The 21,285-nt window shown below is 36.8% G+C and overlaps 1 protein-coding gene and 1 long non-coding RNA gene across 4 annotated transcripts in view; both read left to right on the forward strand.

Annotated features, from left to right (window-relative positions):
* Positions 1 to 2,337, forward strand: part of LOC122808426 (zinc finger protein 585B-like) — a 281,651-nt gene extending 279,314 nt beyond the window's left edge. The window contains exon 4 of one of the 3 annotated variants that reach the window (XM_044079388.1): positions 911 to 2,337. In XM_044079388.1, the coding sequence (XP_043935323.1) occupies positions 911 to 2,151 (1,241 nt within the window). In that variant the 3' untranslated portion in view covers positions 2,152 to 2,337. The remainder of the gene's footprint in view (positions 1 to 910) is intronic. The other 2 variants (XM_044079401.1, XM_044079394.1) reach the window with 2 other exon arrangements.
* Positions 2,338 to 3,776: 1,439 nt separating this feature from the next.
* LOC122808446 lies at positions 3,777 to 13,771 on the forward strand. Its single transcript, XR_006365798.1, has 2 exons — positions 3,777 to 5,574; positions 10,977 to 13,771. It is a non-coding gene; the product is annotated as an uncharacterized LOC122808446 (long non-coding RNA).
* The last annotated feature ends 7,514 nt before the right edge of the window (positions 13,772 to 21,285 follow it).

Consider the following 21,285-nt stretch of genomic DNA (forward strand, 5'->3'; position numbering starts at 1 on the left):
AAAATTATCAATTTTAACATCCAGTCTGTCCATTTTAGTTGTTAGTTGTTGTATAGTTGATAATAATGTCTGAAGCTCTTTCTTAATGCTGGAATCCTGACTGTTAGCCTTGCTGGAACTCATTCTGAACAGAGGTGATGAGAGAGAAAATTCCAAAAAGATTTCTGACAGGAAAATTAGTTAAATTTTCTTTCTTTTTTGGATATTATTCAAGGTAATGATATTCCAAACGTTTTTAGAAAGAAAATTATTCCATTAGTTGAATTTTGAAGTAATAATTTCCTGTTAATGTAGTTATGTTGGTGGAGCTGAAGAAATCTGCTGCTATCCTGTGTTCATCCTTGGCCACGCCCCATGCACAGTGATCTTGAGGTGCGAGCTAGCTGTGTGTTTGTAGGTGAGCTCATATGGGCTGTAGGCATAGCAGGAACACTTGCTATTACAGAACTTGTGCTGTAGGTATGAGTCTGAGATGAGAATGGTGCTATTAGCAAAAAAGCGTTAAACTGGCAGCTATCAGAAAAATGCTGAAAAGTAGAAGAAATAAGTACATGCTGGATGCAGTTCCAGGAATCTGACACATAAACAGATATTTTATGTGAGTGGAAGCAGTGTGTTTTTAAAATGTTAAAAGTAGTTACTGCATTACTTGTAAAGATGACTACTAGTGCATTGTTGATTCTGTGTACATGTAGCAATTCAATAAATAGTGCCGTACTACACACAAGTCTTATACAAATACACACTAATGGTTGCACTAATGACATATTGCACATGGATGTCCATTGTTTTTTTTTATTTTTTTTATTTTTTTATAAAGTTAGTGGAATGAAGTTTTATGCCAGAAGAATGTGGAAATTTGAGCATATTATTGATTTGCAAAATGAAATTAATTGCATATCTCTTTAAGTCCATAGGTGGGCAGACTGTGAAGGTCGTCAGAGGTCATTGTCAGAAGATCACATGAATTCTGAAGACACCAAAAGCTTCACTGATAGCATGGCCATAGCAGGACATGAGGATGTTCTCCACAGAAACCATCAGAGTAAATACATGGAGTCTGACATGAGTTTTACCCAGAAGAATGAGATAAAAAGCCCTCTGCAAAGGCATGAAGTAAAAGAATTATGCAGCTACAGTAACTGTAAACAGAGTGGTACATTTCCGTTTACTGTAAGAACAGATGTTAAAATCACTCAGACAAATAAGAATGGGTTTATTTCCTCTCACTGTCTGAATGTTTTCAGGAAATTTAGAATTATTAAAGGTGATAAAGATAAGGATATACAAGTAACGCACCAAGATTTCTTCACAGGAGAGGAATCATATAAATATGATCCATTGGCCAAAAGCTTCATAAAAAAGGATAAATCTGTAACTATTCAAACTGGTGAGAGGCCGTATAACCATGTTGCATGTGAGATGAGTTTTTTACAGAAGAATAACGTGACATTACAAGAGAATATCCAGAAAACAGTGAATCTCTATAAATGTATCCCATGTGGCAAGAGTTTTTCCAGTAAAGGCAGCCTTACAAACCATGAAAGAATCCATAGAGAGGACAAATTTTATAAGTGTGCCACATGTGGTAAGGGTTTTGCACGGAAGAGTAATCTCAGAAAACATGAGGGAATTCAGAGTGGGAACAAATCCCTTATATGTATCCAATATGGCAAGAGTTTTCCCAGAATAACCAGATTTAAAAATCATGAAATAATTCAGAGAGACACATGTGGTAAGAGTTTTGTATGGAAGTGTCAGCTCAGAGATCATGCAAGAATTCATGGTGGGGATAGACCACATACATGTGATACGTGTGACAAGAGTTTTACACAGAAATGGACCATAAAAGTCCATGAAAAAACACACATTAATTCTTATACCTGTACCACATGTAGCAAGTCTTTTAGATGGAAGGACCAACTCACAGTCCATGAGAGAAGACACACTGGAGAGAAGCCATATAAATGTGCATCTTGTGACGAGCATTTTGCACGAAAGGACAAACTTATTATCCATGAGAGAATCCACAGTGGAGAAAAGCCATATAAATGTTCAATTTGTAGCAAAACATTTACACGGAAGGACAGACTCGTAGCCCACAATAAAATCCATAAAGTAAATGCTGTAACTGTACCGCATGTGGCATGAGTTTTACACAGAAGGTTTACCTGAAAGTCCATGAGAAAAGCTAGTAACTTGCCTTCTAACAATGTATGAACTATAGACTGGAATTGATGCTGACACAGTTTATAGTAATTTAGAAGAAAGCTCAATTATGGCAGTAAAAGAAAGTCTGATGGAACAAAGGATCATTTATTGTTAAAGACATAGTGGAGAACTGTAAAAAGGGGAAGAATTTAAGTGTAGCATGGATTGGCTACAAAAAAGCATTTGATAGTATCCCACAGTCATGGATAAAACAGTGCTTAAAAATATATAAGATTCACCCTACACTGATCGACTACATTTACAGTGACCATGAAACAGTGGGAGATCACGTTGTAATTGAGCCATGATAAAGGACAAATTATTATTCCATGGATAAAAATTCAAAGGGGGATATTCCAGGGTGACTATCACCGCTGCTGTTCTGCATTGCCCTTAACCCATTAAGCTGTCTACTTAACAGCTTAGGCCATGGCTATAATTTGGCTCCTGGAAAACAAGAAAGTGTAATGACTTCTCATCTTCCCTTTGTTGATGATTTAAACCTGTATAGCTCATCAGATGAGGAACTGAAAGCATAATTGCAAGTTGTCAAAAGTTTTTCAGATGATATAAGAATGTTATTTGGTCGTGATACATTTGCAAAAGCTTCCTTTAAAGGAGAAAAACTGCAGCACCAAGAAAACATCAGTTTGAGGAAATAATGATAGAGGGGGTGTACAAATAATTGGGAACTGATGAAGGATCAACAATAAAACATGAACAAATGTGAATAAAACTTAGTCTTCTAAAATATTTCTTACTAATTCTGAAACAGCATTGACATCTAGAAACAAAATTCAAGCTATAAACCAATTTGTTCTTCCTGTCCTAACTTACAGTTTTGGAGTGATTGACTAGCCCAAAACATGTTGGGTAGATTAAAACCAAAAATAAATCCACTAGTCAAGAAGAACAGGATCCAAACACCATAATTAGCGAAAAACACCTTTTAATATTGCTTTCCTCCCAACAGGAACTTCTTCAGAACACAATTAAAACAGAACTGAACACATCTCTTACCCCCTCCAATTAACACACCCTGCAAACAATTGCTTAATAAATTAATAAATAGTATTATACTGATATATACAGCTGAAGTAAAGAAACAAACACACTACCCTGTTAAGGAAATATAAAATTCACAGCAAACTTTTATACATCTTTAACCTCCTATTCTTTAAAAAAAAAACACTTCATATTGATAGGTTCATTTAAACCAGGCTTTTTGTCTGCTCTCACTTTCAGTTGCCAAGCAGTTTCCTTTTGTTCAACCTGATGTTTGTAACACCCACCTCTCAGGTTTTTGGACACATGTTCTAAGATGGAAAATAAAAATTTCCTAAAATGTGGACAAACAGCAGAATGTCTAAACAAAGCATCGGCCCCATTTTTTACTCTAATAGCTTGTAAATGCTTGTTAAGCCTTTGATGTAAGCAGCTGGTTGTCATATGTATGTGTGTGTGTGTCTTTCGGCTTTTCCCGGTTAGGGGTCGCCACAGTGGAACTCCAGTCCGCTAATGATTGGCAGTAGAGTTTTACGTGCTGGCTTGCCGGGCCTAACGCAAACCTTCGATGAAGGAATGCCCGTTCACGCATATCGTCACAGAAGACGCTGTAACTGAGAATCGAATGGGCAACGGAACTGTGAGGAGACAATGCTACTGCAGCACCACCACCGCTATACCAATATAAAAGTCTTTACACCAAGAATATACTGCTCTATAAACAACTCCTTGTGTCTTACAACTGTACCTGCCCAACACAGGCAACGTCCTATCTAAATGGGGTAATTCTATAAAATGGCCTTCAAGAATATATCTACAAACAACACAAGAACCATATTTGTGCATTCCCCTAGACCTTCCACTTGGAACAGTTTCAACCACATTATACCTGCCCCTTTGTAGACATCTCTTTAAATTAAAAGTATTTTTAAAAACAAATCTCAGTCTATCCCCCACTTTTCTAATAAAATCAGAATTGCCTTTAATTATGTTCCAGTTCTTGTTAATGATAGGCACAATGCTTTGTCAATCCACTGTCATGTACAAACAACAAAAACTAGCGTTTCTTCCCATTTTCAGACAATGACACATTGTTAGTATCCCTCACAACCAGTCCTGACTTTAATATAGGAAGGATATCAGTTTGGCTTCTGCCCTTTTATTTCTTTAACCAACCTCTCTAACAGATGGTGCTTGTAACCTCTTTCAGCAAACACATTAACAATTGGTCTGACCTCATCCTCAAATACCTTGCCATCTGATGTCATCCTAGAGGCCCGTATCAACTGCCCCTTAGGAATGTTGGTCTTCATATAGACAGGATGCTTACTAGCATAATGTATGTAACTATTAAGAAAAGTGTCTTTTCTATAAATCCTACTGATGAAATTACAATTACAAGTAAAGGGTTCCCATTTTACAGAAACATCTAAAAAATGTACTTCAGACCCTGTGCCCTCCCTTGGTGAAATGCAAAAATCCTGACTATTCATTTAAACTAAAAATTAGATTGTACGACACTTCTTTTTCCTGTACCTTCAATAACAAAAAATAAATAATCAACAAATCTAACATAAAACTTAAATCTGGCCATAACATGCTTCAACATTTCCTGTTCCCACCATCCAAGGACTAAATTAGCATAGGCCAGAGCCACAGCAGAGCCCATAGCTACACCTTTTTGTTGTTTATAAACCTTCTTATTAAATAAAAAATAGTTGTTATGCAAAAGAAGCTCCAACCGTGTACTGCAAACATATGTCATTTTCAGAAAGGGAAGTAAAGTTAGAAACAACCTCACAGACTTGACTCTAAAATCATGAGGTATACAAGTAAACAAGGAACAAATATCAACTGTGAACATGACATTCCTTCCAAATCAAATTCAACCATGAAACTTCAAAAAATCCCATGGATCCCTAATATAAGAATCCATTTTTTGTACTATAGGGTTTAAGAAAAAATCCAATACTAAAGAATTACCTTCAGTTACAGAGTTGGGTGAAGAAACTACAGGTCGGAAAGGGGGGTTTAAACAATCTATGAATCTTGGGGATCCCGAAAAAGACCCCCCAACAAAGGCTCTTCTACCATCATGAAATCAAACATATCAGACAAAATGAAACCAGTCATTAGCAACTCATACAATTCAGCCCATATTTTCCTATAACAAAAACAGAGTGTTCACAATTGAATATTCGCTAGTATTTTCCAACATTTTTTCAGTGACCTGGACATACTTGTCTTGCTCCATGATGACAAGCCCCCCTCCCTTGTCAGCTTTAATAAATCTTAAATGGGTAAGTCTTTTTAGTTCATCTGATGTACTTCGTCGTTCCAAAGAATGGTTGACAAAAGGTCTGTTAACCTTAGTACACATTAAATTCCTAATATCCTCCTGACAACAATTTTCAAAAACTTTCAAAGTATTCACTAGAGCAGGATTATAAGAACTTGGCTTACAAAAAGCACTGTTTTAACAGCTCAAACATATTTTGGGCTAATTTTTTGATGTATTTGATTGTATACGGAATGTAGTTTATCATTTTTGGTTCAAGTTATATGTATGTATAAGTAGTATTTATTGCTAATACTACATATATTTTAATTTCTACACATTTATACATATAATTTATATGATTGTGTTTGTCTTTTTAACTAATTTTCATTTTTACTGTTAGATTAGATAATTGATTGGTTAATGACATGGGTGGGGTTGATGTTTTACCTTATTTAAGTGAACTTCATGGTTAACTTTTTTATTCTGAAGAAGTCCACATAGGACGAAACCTAGGTTAATCGACTCTGTTGAGCTGCTGTTTGTTTTTTATGTTTGTGGTGTTCGCAATAAATTCCATTTTGGGTCCGACCTCGTTCTTCATTCCTTTGGTGTTGAGGTTCATCTTGGTTCTTTGGTAATTTGTTTGTTCGTTATGGAGAGCGGTGGTATATCGGCAGATATTATGGAATTATTGGCGCAGATTAAAGAATAATTAAGGGAGCATTCCGATCAAATTCAATCCTTAGTTGAGAAGCAAGGTTCTGGGCTTAACTTGCAGGAATTTGGCAACTACGGTAGTTTGGGAGTGCCTCTCACTCAACCTACACCCAATATTAATACACAGACTGGGAGTAATGGTGGTAACAGTGTGAACAATGTAAAGTAATTAATCATGAGAGACCCCCTGGAGTTGAGGGGAAACCAACACGGGTCAGTAGTGATTGTTGGAAAAATAATACCTTCATTTTTAATGCAGAAAAAAACTATAATGTTGGAGAGTAACAAGGCTAACCAGTCTTTGACTGAGCAGCTTAAGCAGTTTGAATTTAAGTTATTCAAACTGCGGAGAACTCAGAAAATAGTTATCTGGTTAGGAATATCGAGCTAGGACTGGTACCAAAAGGTTTGCGTGTGTGGAGGTACCCTAATGGTATTAATGGTGATATGGAAATGATCAATGAATTACACACGCTTTTTAATAAGACTGGTTTGGCCATTATGGACATTATGGTTAAATTCAATAATAACAAAATCAACATTTATTTATCTGATCTTGAGCGTATCAACGACAATATTACTAAGGACTTACTTTTTGAACAGTATTACACTAATTATACCAACATTATTGACTATGTTGAATGTAGTTGTGGTTCTATGTTCAATAAAAAGATACAAAAAATACAACGGGATATTAGAATTTACGAATTGAACACTGTTTACCTACAGTCGAAGGGTAACCAACGTAACCATAGTAATAGGTCTTCCACCAATCAAACATCCGATGAAGCGGAGATGACGTCAGAGAAACGTAGTGGCGATAAAAACGTGAGGTTTGACGGTGGGAGCCCTTTAGGAGAAGGGGTAAGGCGTTCCGAAAGGATACGAAACAGAGAGGTATCCCACGAGGAAAAAAGATTTTCATGGGATGGGTGCCTGACCAAAAGCGGGGTACACTGCCAGCAATCACCGGAATGGTGGTTGGAAAACGAGGAGGTGAGGAATGATGTTATTTCAGTTCATGAATCAGCTTACACGGAATTTGGTGTGAATTCTGAGATTAGTAACTTTATTGCCGAAGACTTTGTCGTCCAAAGGACATTAGTCGTAAGTAATGAATGTTTTAATCATCTGAATGATGCGAACTTTAATGTAAAATCCTCTGAAGCATGTAAGGTGACGGCGCAAGATTTTGATAATGCATACATTAATGCGCCGGATTTATTGACTTTAAACAGTAGCCTTACAGAGGTGACTACCAATTCTATTAATGTACATGATGATTTATTAAATTTAAGTGTCTATTCTGTTAAGGGAGTTACTGGTGATGTGGTTGTAAGCGAAGGCATAGAACCACACAACTGTTATAGTGTTGTGGAAAGTTTTTCTCCCAGCAGTGCAAGTGTTCTTGATTATTCCGAAGTGTTGGTCAGTAAGGATGGGATGGAAGCGATATTTAATGACACATATAATGAACATGTGCGAACCGTCAGTATTGAGAAAAGGGAAGATGAAAATATATATGATGGTTCGTTGCTTTTACAGGAGGGTGCTGAGAATATTACACTAAATGGAATGTCCCTAGAGGGTGATGAATTAGGAAGTAAGTCACCACAAGGGGAACATAACGGGTTTTTAAGTAACCCTATTATTATGGAAAATGCTACCGGTGACTTTAAGCTATTTAATTATTCCAATTATAGTTTCCATACTGAACATGTCAATTTATTTTCCAAGGGTTTTACCTTTGTTCCGTGTAGCAGGGGCACATTGGTTGATGCCTTAATTGATTTAAAATTATTTGTACGGAAAATGAATTTGAGAGTGTTCTTTGATGGGGTTAGTGTGGTTAACAGACAAGGGTTTATAACAAAACCAAGTATTTTTAATCCTCCCCTCAACCCTGTTATAGCTACTTTTGAAAAAGTGTGTGAACTTGACATTAGGGATTACTATAAGAAAACTATAAGACAACCATGTCTGAATTTAACAGAGTTTGAGTGCACATTGCTGAATAATTTAAAAAAGGTTGACAATATACATATAATGAAGCCTGATAAAGGCAATAGAGTTGTCATAGTTGATAACAATGATTACAGTAATATTATGATGACTATGCTTATGAATGACAATTACGTAGAAACCAGTATTAATGAAATCAATATTGCTTTTAAAAAATTGGACCTCATGTTAGAAGACATGTTGTTTCAAGGGGAATTAAATGAAGTTGAGTATGAATTTATGTGTAACCCATACCCAGTAATTTGTGGACTTTTTGGAATGCCCAAGATACATAAAGGGTTGGATAACGTTAAATTCAGACCTGTTGTAGATGGCAAAACTTGTTTCATAAGTCAGTTTTTAGATCATCATATGAAACGAGGATTAAATGCCTTCCCATACATAACAAAGGACTCTTGGGATTTTTTGGAAAGGGTTAAAAAATTTAAGTGTAATAGTCAATTGAGCTTTCTTACCATAGATGTGTGTAATTTGTTCTCAGTTATTCCCCACGATATTGGTCTCACATGGTTAGAGGAACAATTGCTGATGACAGGCAATTTCGAACAAGATAAGAATAATGTTTTTGTCAAACTTATGGAAGCAGTTTTGAAAAATAATTTTATATTTTTTGAAGGGCACCTATTTAAGCAACACACTGGTGTGGCTATGGGTGCCGCTTGTGCCCCAATTTATGCCAATTATGTCATGGCATATTGGGAGCAAAATTATGTTTTTACCAGTGAATTCAGACAGTACATCAAATTATACACGCGTTACCTTGACAACATATTTATTATATGGGAAGGTGAGCGAGTTGTCTTAGATGCTTTTTTAGTATATATTAATAATTCAGTTTGGTTCCTAAGATTTACCTATGATTTTGATATGAATAATATCACATACTTGGATGTCAGATTAACCTTTGATAAGACATTACAAATGATAAAATCTAACATATACAGAAAATCCTTCATACCTCCAATATAGGAGCTGGCATCCAAGGCACCAAAAAAGAGCCATAGCAAAGGGCCAAATGGTGAGAGCTGCCAGGATGGTCAGCAAGGAAAAGAGCCATAGCAAAGGGCCAAATGGTGAGAGCTGCCAGGATGGTCAGCGAGGAGGAGGATTGCCATAGTAAAGGGCCAAATGGTGAGAGCTGCCAGGATGGTCAACGAGGAGGAGGATTGCCATAGTAAAGGGCCAAATGGTGAGAGCTGCCAGGATGGTCAGCGAGGAGGAGGATTGCCATAGTAAAGGGCCAAATGGTGAGAGCTGCCAGGATGGTCAGCGAGGAGGAGGATTGCCATAGTAAAGGGCCAAATGGTGAGAGCTGCCAGGATGGTCAGCGAGGAAAAGAGCCATATTAAAGGGCCAAATGGTGAGAGCTGCCAGGATGGTCAGCGAGGAGGAGTATTGCCATAGTAAAGGGCCAAATGGTGAGAGCTGCCAGGATGGTTAGCGAGGAGGAGGATTTCGTAAAAGAATTGAATTTTATGATTACTTTGTTTTTAAACAGAGGATATCCAACGGAATTATGTTCAGAATTGTTCAAGGAGGTCAAATATAAAAGGGATACTGGTTTTTACATTCCCATTCTTAAAGGTGACGAGTCTAGTATTACATCTGTTAATTTAGGAAATCTAGGAAGACTAGATGAACATCCAATGTATTATATTTTAACTTACAATTTTGATTCTGAATATATAACAGGTATGGTTAACAAGAATTGGGGTATTTTGCAAATGGATAAAAATATAGTAGCAAAAATGGCCTTGTTACCCAAGTTTATATATAGGAAGGATGCATCCTTAAAAGATATTTTTGAAAGATGTTCTCCATCCCCAAGTCAATGTAATAGCAGGGTATTTGGCAATTTTAAATGTGGGAGATGTAGCATTTGTGAACATATACTGACATCAGGCAGCATTCTAACTTTTAATCAACATCATATTCATATCACAGGACACTTGGATTGTTATACCAAGAATGTTGTCTATTTGGCCAAGTGTCAAGTATGCCCTGCTTTTTATGTGGGAAAAACTTGCCGGTATTTTAGAGAAAGGGTTAGAGAGCACTTATTAGACATAAAACATCTAAAATTAACCAATGCATTAGCCAGGCACATTTCTACTTGTTTAGACCATTCTTTTAAATTTTGTATACTGCAACAAATCAGGTATGATTCACAGAGTAGAACTTTAGAGGTGCACTTAGATTTATGTGAGCTTAGATGGCAACTTAGATTGGATGCACATTGTCATCCAGGGCTAAATGATTGTTGCACAATCAAGCCTGTTCTCAAGCTCAAACATATTTTGGGCTAATTTTTTGATGTATTTGATTGTATACGGAATGTAGTTTTATCATTTTTGGTTCAAGTTATATGTATGTATAAGTAGTATTTATTGCTAATACTACATATATTTTAATTTTTACACATTTATACATATAATTTATATGATTGTGTTTGTCTTTTTAACTCATTTTCATTTTTACTGTTGTTAGATTAGATGATTGATTGGTTAATGACATGGGTGGGGTTGATGTTTAGCCTTATTTAAGTGAACTTCATGGTTAACTTTTTTATTCTGAAGAAGTCCACATAGGATGAAACCTAGGTTAATTGACTCTGTTGAGCTGCTGTGTTGAGCTGCTGTTTGTTTTTTATGTTCGTGGTGTTCACAATAAATTCCATTTTGGGTCCGACCTCGTTCTTCATTCCTTTGGTGGTGGTGTTCCAAAGAATGGTTGACGAAAGGTCTGTTAACCTTAGTACACATTAAATTCCTAATATCCTCCTCACAACAATTTTCAAAAACTTTCAAAGTATTCACTAGAGCAGGATTATAAGAACTTGGCTTACAAAAAGCACTGTTTTAACAGCAACATCAGAAAATGCATAAGAAAGATTCAATTTATGACTAAACATTTTTAAATCAATGTCCCACTCAAATCCACCCTTTTAGTCAGGATAAAATTCAACCCCAATGATAAAACGGAAAGTTGTCCTGCATTGAACTGGTATTCAGATAAATTGAACAGTTCTGCAGTTACTTCCTACAGAAACATGGCATTCAGTACCCTCTACTTCTTTCTCGGCCTCCCTGAAGCTTTTCTGGATGCAACTTCGACATCCTTCTTCCGAATGGAGTCGCTCACCATCCCGTTCTCTAAAGGGGAAGCTGAATTCTCATTGATATTGTCCTCTCCGGGCACTGCTCTGATGTCATCAGCTACTTCCCCTGTATCTTCAAAGGATGAATTAAATTTCGAAGGGCCGTCATCCTCCATGTACAAACCACAGGGTTCAGGGCTGTACATCGCAAGTTTCATTCCTCCCGGCTGATTTTAATTGTTCTGTAGTTGCCGTGGTAACCACTGTCTCTCTGGAGAAAATTAAAGGGCCTCTGTGCACTTTTCACTTCCGAAAAGTGAGAATATGCACTGTTCACCCCATAAGCTGCTACATCCCTCTGCAATTTTTTCACTTTCCTATGGATCAAGCCTTTCTCAAAATCCTCAATATTTGCCAACATCTCCGAATAGTCATTCTTTGAAGCTGGTAAGCTAGCCAACAACTTTTGTAAAAAAAAAATCCTCTGCCCTGATCATCTCCTCACACTTTTCCAATCCGTAATTTGTTCCTGCTGACTAACAACTGCAGTAATTCTAGACCAGCTTTATTAAAAAAGGACACAACTTCCTCGAAGAACTGTTCAGAAGGCGTCACTCTATTAGGACACTTCGAGTTTTAGACCCTTAAGGACCACTTTTAGGCAGATAAACTTCTCAAAATATTTAGTTTTAGCCACAAAAACCCAGTACTTCTTTAACTTCTCCAAACTATTCAACAATGCTCTAATCTCCTTTTCAGTATCAGGAGTCCTTAACAGCCTAGTCAGCGAACCCAGGCCAGTGTCTCTGCTAACAAACGTATCATAGTCACTGTTCAACATACTTTTAATGTCCGTAAAACAGCCATTAGGGCCATGTTTAGAACCAGTGTCCCTTCTGTGGTCAGTAACAGTAGTTTCACAAATGTCTTCCTCTCAACTGACAGAGGAGGAAAGAAAACATTTCTATATGTTTTTATATCCTTGGCTCTTATCAGTTCATCCAGAGTCTTCTGCTGTTCACAGATCTCATTAACACTGCCAACATATCACCACCTTTAGAAGTGGGTATAGGATAAACCGACAAATCCAAAAGAGGATCCTTGTTCACACCAGCCATTGCAGGAAACCAAATTCACAACCACAAAAAACTGTAAGATTTCCACAAGGTGGAGCGGTATCAAACAAACCAAAAATAAATCCGCTAGTCAGAAAGAACAGGATCCAAACACTGTAACTGGCAAAAAACACCCTTTATTATTGCCTTCCTCCCAAAAGGAACTTCTTCAGAACACAAAACAGAACTGAACACATCTCTTAAAAAGCACAAGCCACCCCCTCCAATTAACACACCCTGCAAACAATTACTTAATAAATTCTAATATACAGTTGAAGTAAAGAAACAAACACACTACCCTATTAAGAAAATATAAAATTTACAGCAAACTTGTATACATTTTTAACCTCCTATTCTTTAAAAAAAAACATTTCATATTAATAGTGTCATTTAAACCAGGCCTTTTGTCTGCCTCCAATTTCAGGTGTAGCATGTGATAAAATGTTTCTTTTTTTTTTTTTTTTTTTTAACAAAAGCTTCATCGTGTAGGAAGAGAATGTCAGTGGGGATGTGTGAAAAGAAAAAAGTAATATAAAACTTGAGGACAAAAGAAATTAAAGTATGAATGCCTACACTTATAGTGACAGAGCAGTACTTTAGCAGCTATTGATTGATCAAGATTTGATATGTGAATGACTAGAGAAAGGTGAACTTAAAGCAAAAGATGGCAGGCTGATTGTGGCAGTACAAGGTAATGGGGCACCTGGAAAATAGTTTGCAAAATGGAGGGGAATGGGGAGACTGCAATTTTGCAAGACAGACCTAAGAATAGTTACAGACCTTTTAGCTTGTGAATGTAGAATGGCATCCATTTTTAACATAGCATGTGGGTGACAGTAACTGTATGGCTAAGGGCTTGTATATTGAAAGAGTTTGTAATGACACGAGGTACATTACAAAATGTAAAAAACTAACAACATGTAAGTAGCGTAGAAAAAGTGAAACTCAAACGACAAGGGAAAAGGTGCAAATGAGTCACTGATAATGTTATGGGATCATCCAAAATTAAATCATAAAAATGTTGTAGCTGAAGTAACATAAAAATACAGCATATCAAAAATCGCAATCAGAAACTATAACAATATGCAACAAGGCTATTGTTCCAGCACTCATGCCAGCAACTGAACTAATAAAAACATTTGAAGCATCTTCTATTACCTTATGATTGTATAGTTTGTCCAACAATGAAATTACATCTATGGGCATTTACAAAGTTTTCTGATAATGGAATGACATTTGACCTTCATAGTTTTATGAATGCAGTTTTTCACATGAAAAGTTGATGCATCAAGAAAATTACAACATGGGGCAGGTGTAATAACATCAAGAAAATTACAACATGGGGCAGCTGTAATATAACCATCAAGAAAATTACAATATGGGGCAGGTGTAATATCAATGTCAAGAAAATTACAACATGGGGCAGGTGTAATATCAACGTCAAGAAAATTACAACATGGGGCAGGTGTAATATCAACGTCAAGAAAAATACTCCATGGGGTAGGTGTAATATGAGCATCAAGAAAGTGACAACATAGGGCAGGTGTAATAACATCAAGAAAATTACAACATGGGGCAGGTGTAATATCAACATCAAGAAAATTACAACATGGGGCAGGTGTAATAACATCAAGAAAATTACTACATGGGGCAGGTGTAATATCAACATCAAGAAAATTACAACATGGGGCAGGTGTAATATCAACATCAAGAAATTACAACATGAGGCAGGTGTAATAAGAAAATTGCTATATGGGGCAGGTGTAATAACATCAAGAAAAGTACATGGGGCAGGTTTAATATCAACATCAAGAAAATTACAACATGGGGCAGGTGTAATAACATCAAGAAAATTACTACATGGGGCAGGTGTAATATCAACATCAAGAAAATTACAACATGGGGCAGGTGTAATATCAACATCAAGAAATTACAACATGAGGCAGGTGTAATAAGAAAATTGCAATATGGGGCAGGTGTAATAACATCAAGAAAAGTACAACATGGGGCAGGTTTAATATCAACATCAAGAAAATTACAACATGGGGCAGGTGTAATAACATCAAGAAAATTACAACATGGGACAGGTGTAATATCAAGAAAATTACTACATGGGGCAGGTGTAATAACATCAATAAAATTACAGCATGGGGCAGGTGTAATATCAGCATCAAGAAAATTACATGGGGTAGGTGCAGTAACATCAAGAAAATTACACGGGGCAGGTGTAATATGACTATCTAGAAAATTACAACATGGGGCAGGTGTAATATGACCATCAAGAAAATTACAACATGGGGCAGGTGTATTAACATCAAGAACATTAAAGCATGGGGCAGGTGTAATATCAACATCAAGAACATTACAACATGGGGCAGGTTTAATATGATATAAAATTACTGAAGTAAGAGTGACAAAATAACTACAGGCCCATAAGTCTGACCTGTCTCGTATGTAAGGCCATGGAATGAAACATCATGTACATGATAAATGGGGACATGTGTAACCTGCAAATGCTAGACCCATCACAGTTTTGCTTTGTTAAAGGAAGGTCATGCTTATTAAATCTTGGAAATCTCTTTGAGAGGGTTAACAAAGCAGTTGATGAAGGCAAGACTGTGTACACACAGCTTACCTCGACTTGTACAAGGCTTTTGATAATATCCCACTTTGGCATTATACACAAGATCACTAAAATTAGGTATAAATTATTTTATCACCCACTGAATAGCCAAATGGCTTATTGATATGACCAAGTAGGTCAAAATAGGAAACGACACCTTCATTATGTGGTCAGTCACTAGTTGAGTCCCCAGGGCTCAGTAATAAGCCCTCTGTTTTTTGGCATCTACTCGTCCAAAGTTGAAGCAAACACTGAAAGTTTATGGTTTACTATGTTTGCAGAGGATTGCAAGTTATCAACTTCCCTGCAGACACAATCTTCAAGAAGACCCATCACTGACTAACAAATGATTCCAAGCTCTTAAATTCAATGCTAAGAAATGCATAATTGTCCCCTTTGGGAAGTCAACCATCCCTACCAAGTTGATAGTATACCCCTAAGAGTTAACACCGTGGTCAAGGATCTGGTACGCACACAGACAGTAGCCTTACCTTCAACCTCCGTGTGGCCACAGTGGTGAGGAAATCCTTTTACGTTGTGCAACCTATAAGTAAGGACATGGAATCTAGCTCCATAGAGGTCACTATCCTGCTGTCCTCTGCCCTTATCAGATCAATCATAGATTACACTGCACCAGTCGGTATGTATGTGGGCAGGCATATAAGGACCTGAATTTTGTCTGTGACTTAAACAGAATATGCTGAAGATAACTGTGTGTCACAGAGACTGTCCTCCTGTGGAGCAGGCTTCCAATCCATGTGAAGCTGAGTTTATCTGTTACCCAATTTAAATACAAGCTAGACCAGTGGATGGTGAATAGGAAACTTGCAGTGGACCAGGCACCTGTGTCCCTTATGGACAGAGGGAGCTTATATAAGTGCCTGGTCCTCAGAGTCCTGTTTGGATACAGGATGTCCTTATTCTTTCTGGAAAACTTGGTTAGGCTTAGAAAGGCCCCTGTGTAGTTAGCCTAGTAACAATGTATGAATCTGTAATATCTGGGAATAGAAGGAGAATTAGTATTACTACTTATTCACCAAAAATTTGAAGATGATAGTGAAAATTACTTGGACATGTTAGAGTAGGTATAAAGTAACTGTTCAGGTTATGTAGCTTTGGTGTGTTCAGGTGGCCCAAAAAATAGATCAGTTAAACAGAAAAATAAGAAAAGTGTTTCTTTTCTGTCAGTTGATATATTTAAAAAAGTCTACACTTGGCAAGATTATTTGTCTTTTGTATAAGAGACGTATAGGCCTCCCTTAAATTGATCGTGTACATATTCCCACTTCTGGGACTACAAACATATATTTTGACATCCCAAATCCAAACAGAATGTTCAGAAACCCAAAGAAAGAAAACCTAGGATGGCATCCATTCTCAGATTAGCAAAATCTTTTCAGAAATGAATGGGAATTTATCTTAGGAATCAAGTTTGTGTGGAAATTAAGACTGGGAAATAAACCAGGCATACATAAGACACACATAAAAGCTGATTGTGTAAAACAATTTAATGGTAAATCTCAAGACTACCATGCACAATGCTTAGCCAGCTCACTAAGGCCAAGGCAGACCTACCATGGTTAGGGACTTGTCTCTACCTCTGACAGCCATGAGCTTAGAGGCATTCTAAGTCATGAGTTGGGCTATCTGTGTGGATGGGATGCAGAAACCAATGGCCAGCTCTGTTGTCAGTAGAAAGGTAGGAAGACTCCTTGATGTTCATGCTTCTTGATTGATACTTAAATACCCAATGTATTTCTGGGCCTTTGTATTTTTCTAAAAAGATTTCAAACTTGCATAAACTAAACTACTGCTGGTGATTCCCTGCTAGTTTTTCTTCACCTGCCCTCCCCTTTGTTGCTGTGCTTTTTAAAGCTGGTGTTTTTAAGCTGTCCATCCATACTGTAAATTGAGCTTAATAAGCTCCTCCCTTTCTACACTGCTGTTTATATCTTTATTTGCCTTTCCTTGTGCTTAATATTGAAAAAGTGAATTTTGCATCTCATTGTATGTTGTCCGCAGTGGTGGTGGTGCTGCGGTAGCATTGTCGCTTCACAGTAAGACACTATCTGGTTCGACTCTCAGCTAGAGCGTCTACTGCATGGAGACATGCGTGAATGGGAGTACCTTCATTGAAGGTTGTGCGTCAGGGCTGGTAACTCGGCACATAAAAATCAACTGCCAATCATTAGCGGTCCGGAGTTCAGCTGTGGTGACCCCTAACCAGGAAAAGCCGAAAGACACAAACAATTGTATGTTGTACTAATTTACTTGCTATGAATTCCTTGGCTAGCTAGCTGTTTGGATAAAGCAGTGTATTTTTACACTTTACCGAGCTGTTGCTTTTACATCATTAGGTCAATGGATTTTCCATCTAGTGCACTGAGAGGTGCCCTGGTCTGTTTAGGTCGGGGAAATACTTGAGGTTTCTGCATGTAGTTTCCCCTGACTGTGGAGGGCTTAATAATCATCTTATCTTGTTTATAGTGCCTTCATAAATTCTGAACAATTGAGTGGCTGTTTACAGAGTACTTTTATTAGCTCATTACATCTGAGTGATGCGTCCAGGTGCATCTGCCGTTAACTCCTACTGATGCCTCTAGGCGTTAAATGTTGCTTACTCATATTTGCATCAGTAATTCCAAGACCACGCTATATACAAGGTTTTAAAAGTTTTCATCTTAAAGCTTACACAGTGGCAAACTCGACTGTCTTAAAAGACAACAACTGGATTCTGTTATTACATGCTGAACTTCTCTGTCCCTTTTGTCACTATTTACTGTCCCTGCTATGAACAACAATAATACAGCATCTAAAACATTTTAAATTGGCTGTTTTTCTCCACTATAACAGTATCTTACTGTACTGTGGTGCTTTCACTTTCAAAAAGTGTTTGCTCCACCCTGATATAGTTTGCTGCAGTCTCCAATTCTTTGATGTCAACAACACCTATGAATACAGGCAGTTTTTTGGCCAATTCCTTCCCCAAACTGACATGTCCATGAGCTTCCTAAAAGCCCACCCATGCTGTGATGTCACAGCTGCCTTGTCCTTTTCCTCTCCATACAGAAAGTAAAGTCTAGAACAAGGAAATAGTACATGTCAAGTCTCCTGTTGTGGGCTGTCAATCACAGGTGGTAACAGCTCAAATTAACCTTAGCACTTTGACAGCTAGGGAAATTAGGTGTGAAGGGGGGTTGGGGGATGAGTCAAAGTAGGACACTTCAGGCTTCTCAAAACACTGCAGTTTGGCCATTCTAAAAAGAAGCAGCAGTAAAAAGCACTTGGAAAGTCTGTTATTTGGCATTTGCACTGTTTGTGTTTTAAGTAGTCACTGAATGGCATGAAATGTTACTAAAACTAACTGAGAAAGACAGGAATGTATGCATGTAAAATCAGTGCAGTGACCGGAGCTTCAGGAAGAAATAGGCATACATGGCATAATTTTTTACAGCCAAGCACTGCATTATGGGACAGACTAAACAATCAGAATTATTTCATGATGCCAGATCCCACATGGTCAGACTCAGAAATTATATATAAAAATATTTAAATACACGTAAATAGTCACAGAGTGGTGTGGAATTTGTAGGAAATACCAAACCATGATGAAATAAACATGTTGTTTGAGTCTGTGAGTGTGGTTCTCCTTTAATGTTTGACCTCTGTCTAGTGCAAGTAAAGCAGTATTAACTGTTCTTTTCATGACAATGTGTATACATAGAATTTTCATATTTTTCTACATATCTCAACAACCAAGTAACACAGACAGCACTCCTTAGCCAAATATGAAAGCTCTCAACTAGATAAATAAAACGCTACTGACAGTATGTGTGTAACTTGAATGGTTGCTGTAATGTTGTAAGTTGTTTACAAAATATTACAAATGTAATAGCTTGTGTTTACTGTGATTTCAAAAATTCAGTTTGACGTAGAACCTAAAGAATACTACCACTATAAAATAGTTTGTGCTGAAGAGCTTGCTGTTTATACTTCTGTCATAACCCCAACTTAGTTTTGTTGGCTTGGGAAAGGATTTAGGTTTTTCCTTCTAGGTTTAATGACAATATTATTTTGTATAATAGGTTTTTAGATGATCTTTTGATTTTATGGAGAGGTGATGAAAAAATGGCAGTTGATTTTTGTTGATTACCTGAATGGCACCACAAAATTCCTTTAGTTTACATATTTGTGGAATAATTAAGTTATTAATTTTTTGGGTCTAACCATTACCAAAACCAATGAAGGTTTTTCTAGTAGTATATTTAGGAAGGAGACCTATTCTAACTCCCTGTTGCACTTTGGGAGTTGTCACCCCTGGTATCAGAGAAGAGGTATAGTGAAGGGGCAAATGGTTAGAACATCTAGGTTAGTCAGTAATGATGAAACTTTTAGGAAAGAGATTTTTAAGTTGATTGGAATGTTTTGGGAACGGGGTTACCCTCTCAAATTGCTGCTCAAAATCAGAAAAGAAGTGATGAGGAAAAGGGGTACACACTATATGCCAATTTTGAACACTAATGTCCCATTAGGTAAAGTAGGTAACAATAAAACAGGAACATTTTTTCTATTGAAGTACAACAACAGGGTACCTGAATTGTGTGCTAGTTTGAAAAACATTTGGAGGTGCTTTTTGAGTAATGAAAACAAGGTGATTTTAGGGGATGAACCTTTGATTGTTTTTAGTAAGGGTGAGAACCTTAAGTCAGTTTTGGAAAAAGAAGTTAGACCACACAAAAAATAATATATGAGAAAATGTGGGGCATTTAAGTGGTGTAGGTTTATTAGTGAAGGGCCTTACCTGTGTGTTTTGATTACAAATACACTATTGCTTGCCCTGGATAGTGTAATTGTAACACTAGAAATTTAGTGTATGTGGCTTCTTGTATGGCATGTGAGGCATTTTATGTGGGTAAGACCATTCGAAGATTAAGGGATAGGATATCAGAACATGTTAGATCCATTAAGAAAAAAGACGTACACAATGCATTTTATTTGCACACCACTACATGCTCCAATTTTAACAAGTTTTTGTTTTTTGTTGTGGATCGAGTTTGTATGACTGAGAGTGGTGGGGATTTGGTTAACAAAGTTGCAGTTTTGGAAATTGAATGGCAACTTAGGTTAAATGCCTTGAAATTTCCTGGTCTCAATGATTGTGTGTCTTTGAAACCTATTTTGAATTTTAAATCTAATCAGATTTAGGCAGATGAATTATTTAGAAGTTTAATTAATTATGTTTGTTTTTTACAACAGTATTTAATGTTTTTTATGTATGTTTGGTTGTATTATGTATTATTATTATGTATAGTATTTAGACTATTGTACTATTAGGACATATTTAAACAGTAGAACAGGATTATGATTGGTTGTTGTGTTACTGATGTCAGCTCATTATCATGGGATAGTTGTTATAAATGTGTTTTAATTGATTGTGAAAATGACTCTGAAGAAGCCAGCATTGTTCTGGTGAAAGTGCCAAGTCATTAAAGTTTTTTGATTCACCGTCTTGCTTGAGTCATCCTCAGTGGCTATTATTTCAGTAATTATTGTTTTTTGCCCTATTTTGGGTTTTTTGTTGTTTTGCAATATTAACAGTTCTTTAAATGACAATGTGTATACATAGAATTTTCATATTTTTCTAAATATCTCACCAACCAAGTAACACAGCCAGCACTCCTTAGCCAAATATGAAAACTCTCAGCTAGATAAATAAAATGCTGCTGACAGTATGTGTGTAACTTGAATGGTTGCTGTAATGTTGTAAGTTGTTTACAAATGTAATAGCTTGTGTTTACTGTGATTTCAGAAATGCAGTTTGACCTAGAACCTAAAGAATACTACCACTATAAAATAGTTTGTGCTGAAGAGCTTGCCATTTATACTTCTGTCATAACTCCCGTGGTTCCAGAAAGATGAACATTTGTTTGAAATGTGATGACATAATTTGATTCTGTCATAAGGCTTAGGCTCCATCCATTGGAACTTAGTGTTAGCTTCCCGAGCGCTATTGGAATTTAAATCACACTTTTATAAGCTATTTAAAGTACACTTCTGTATGTGTATGTTTGTTCGTGGTAGCATTTTGTATGTTTTAAGTTTGTGGTAGCATTTCACTCTGGATACTCCTTTTCTGTACTTTTACATTAGAAGGACTGGGATTATATTTCTAGTGGCAGTAGGTGTTTACCTGGTCTGTCTGAGCTAGGAAGCA

Source organism: Protopterus annectens, chromosome 1.part1 (genome assembly GCF_019279795.1).
Source record: "Protopterus annectens isolate FY-2018-M chromosome 1.part1, PAN1.0, whole genome shotgun sequence".
Lineage (NCBI taxonomy): Eukaryota > Metazoa > Chordata > Ceratodontiformes > Protopteridae > Protopterus > Protopterus annectens.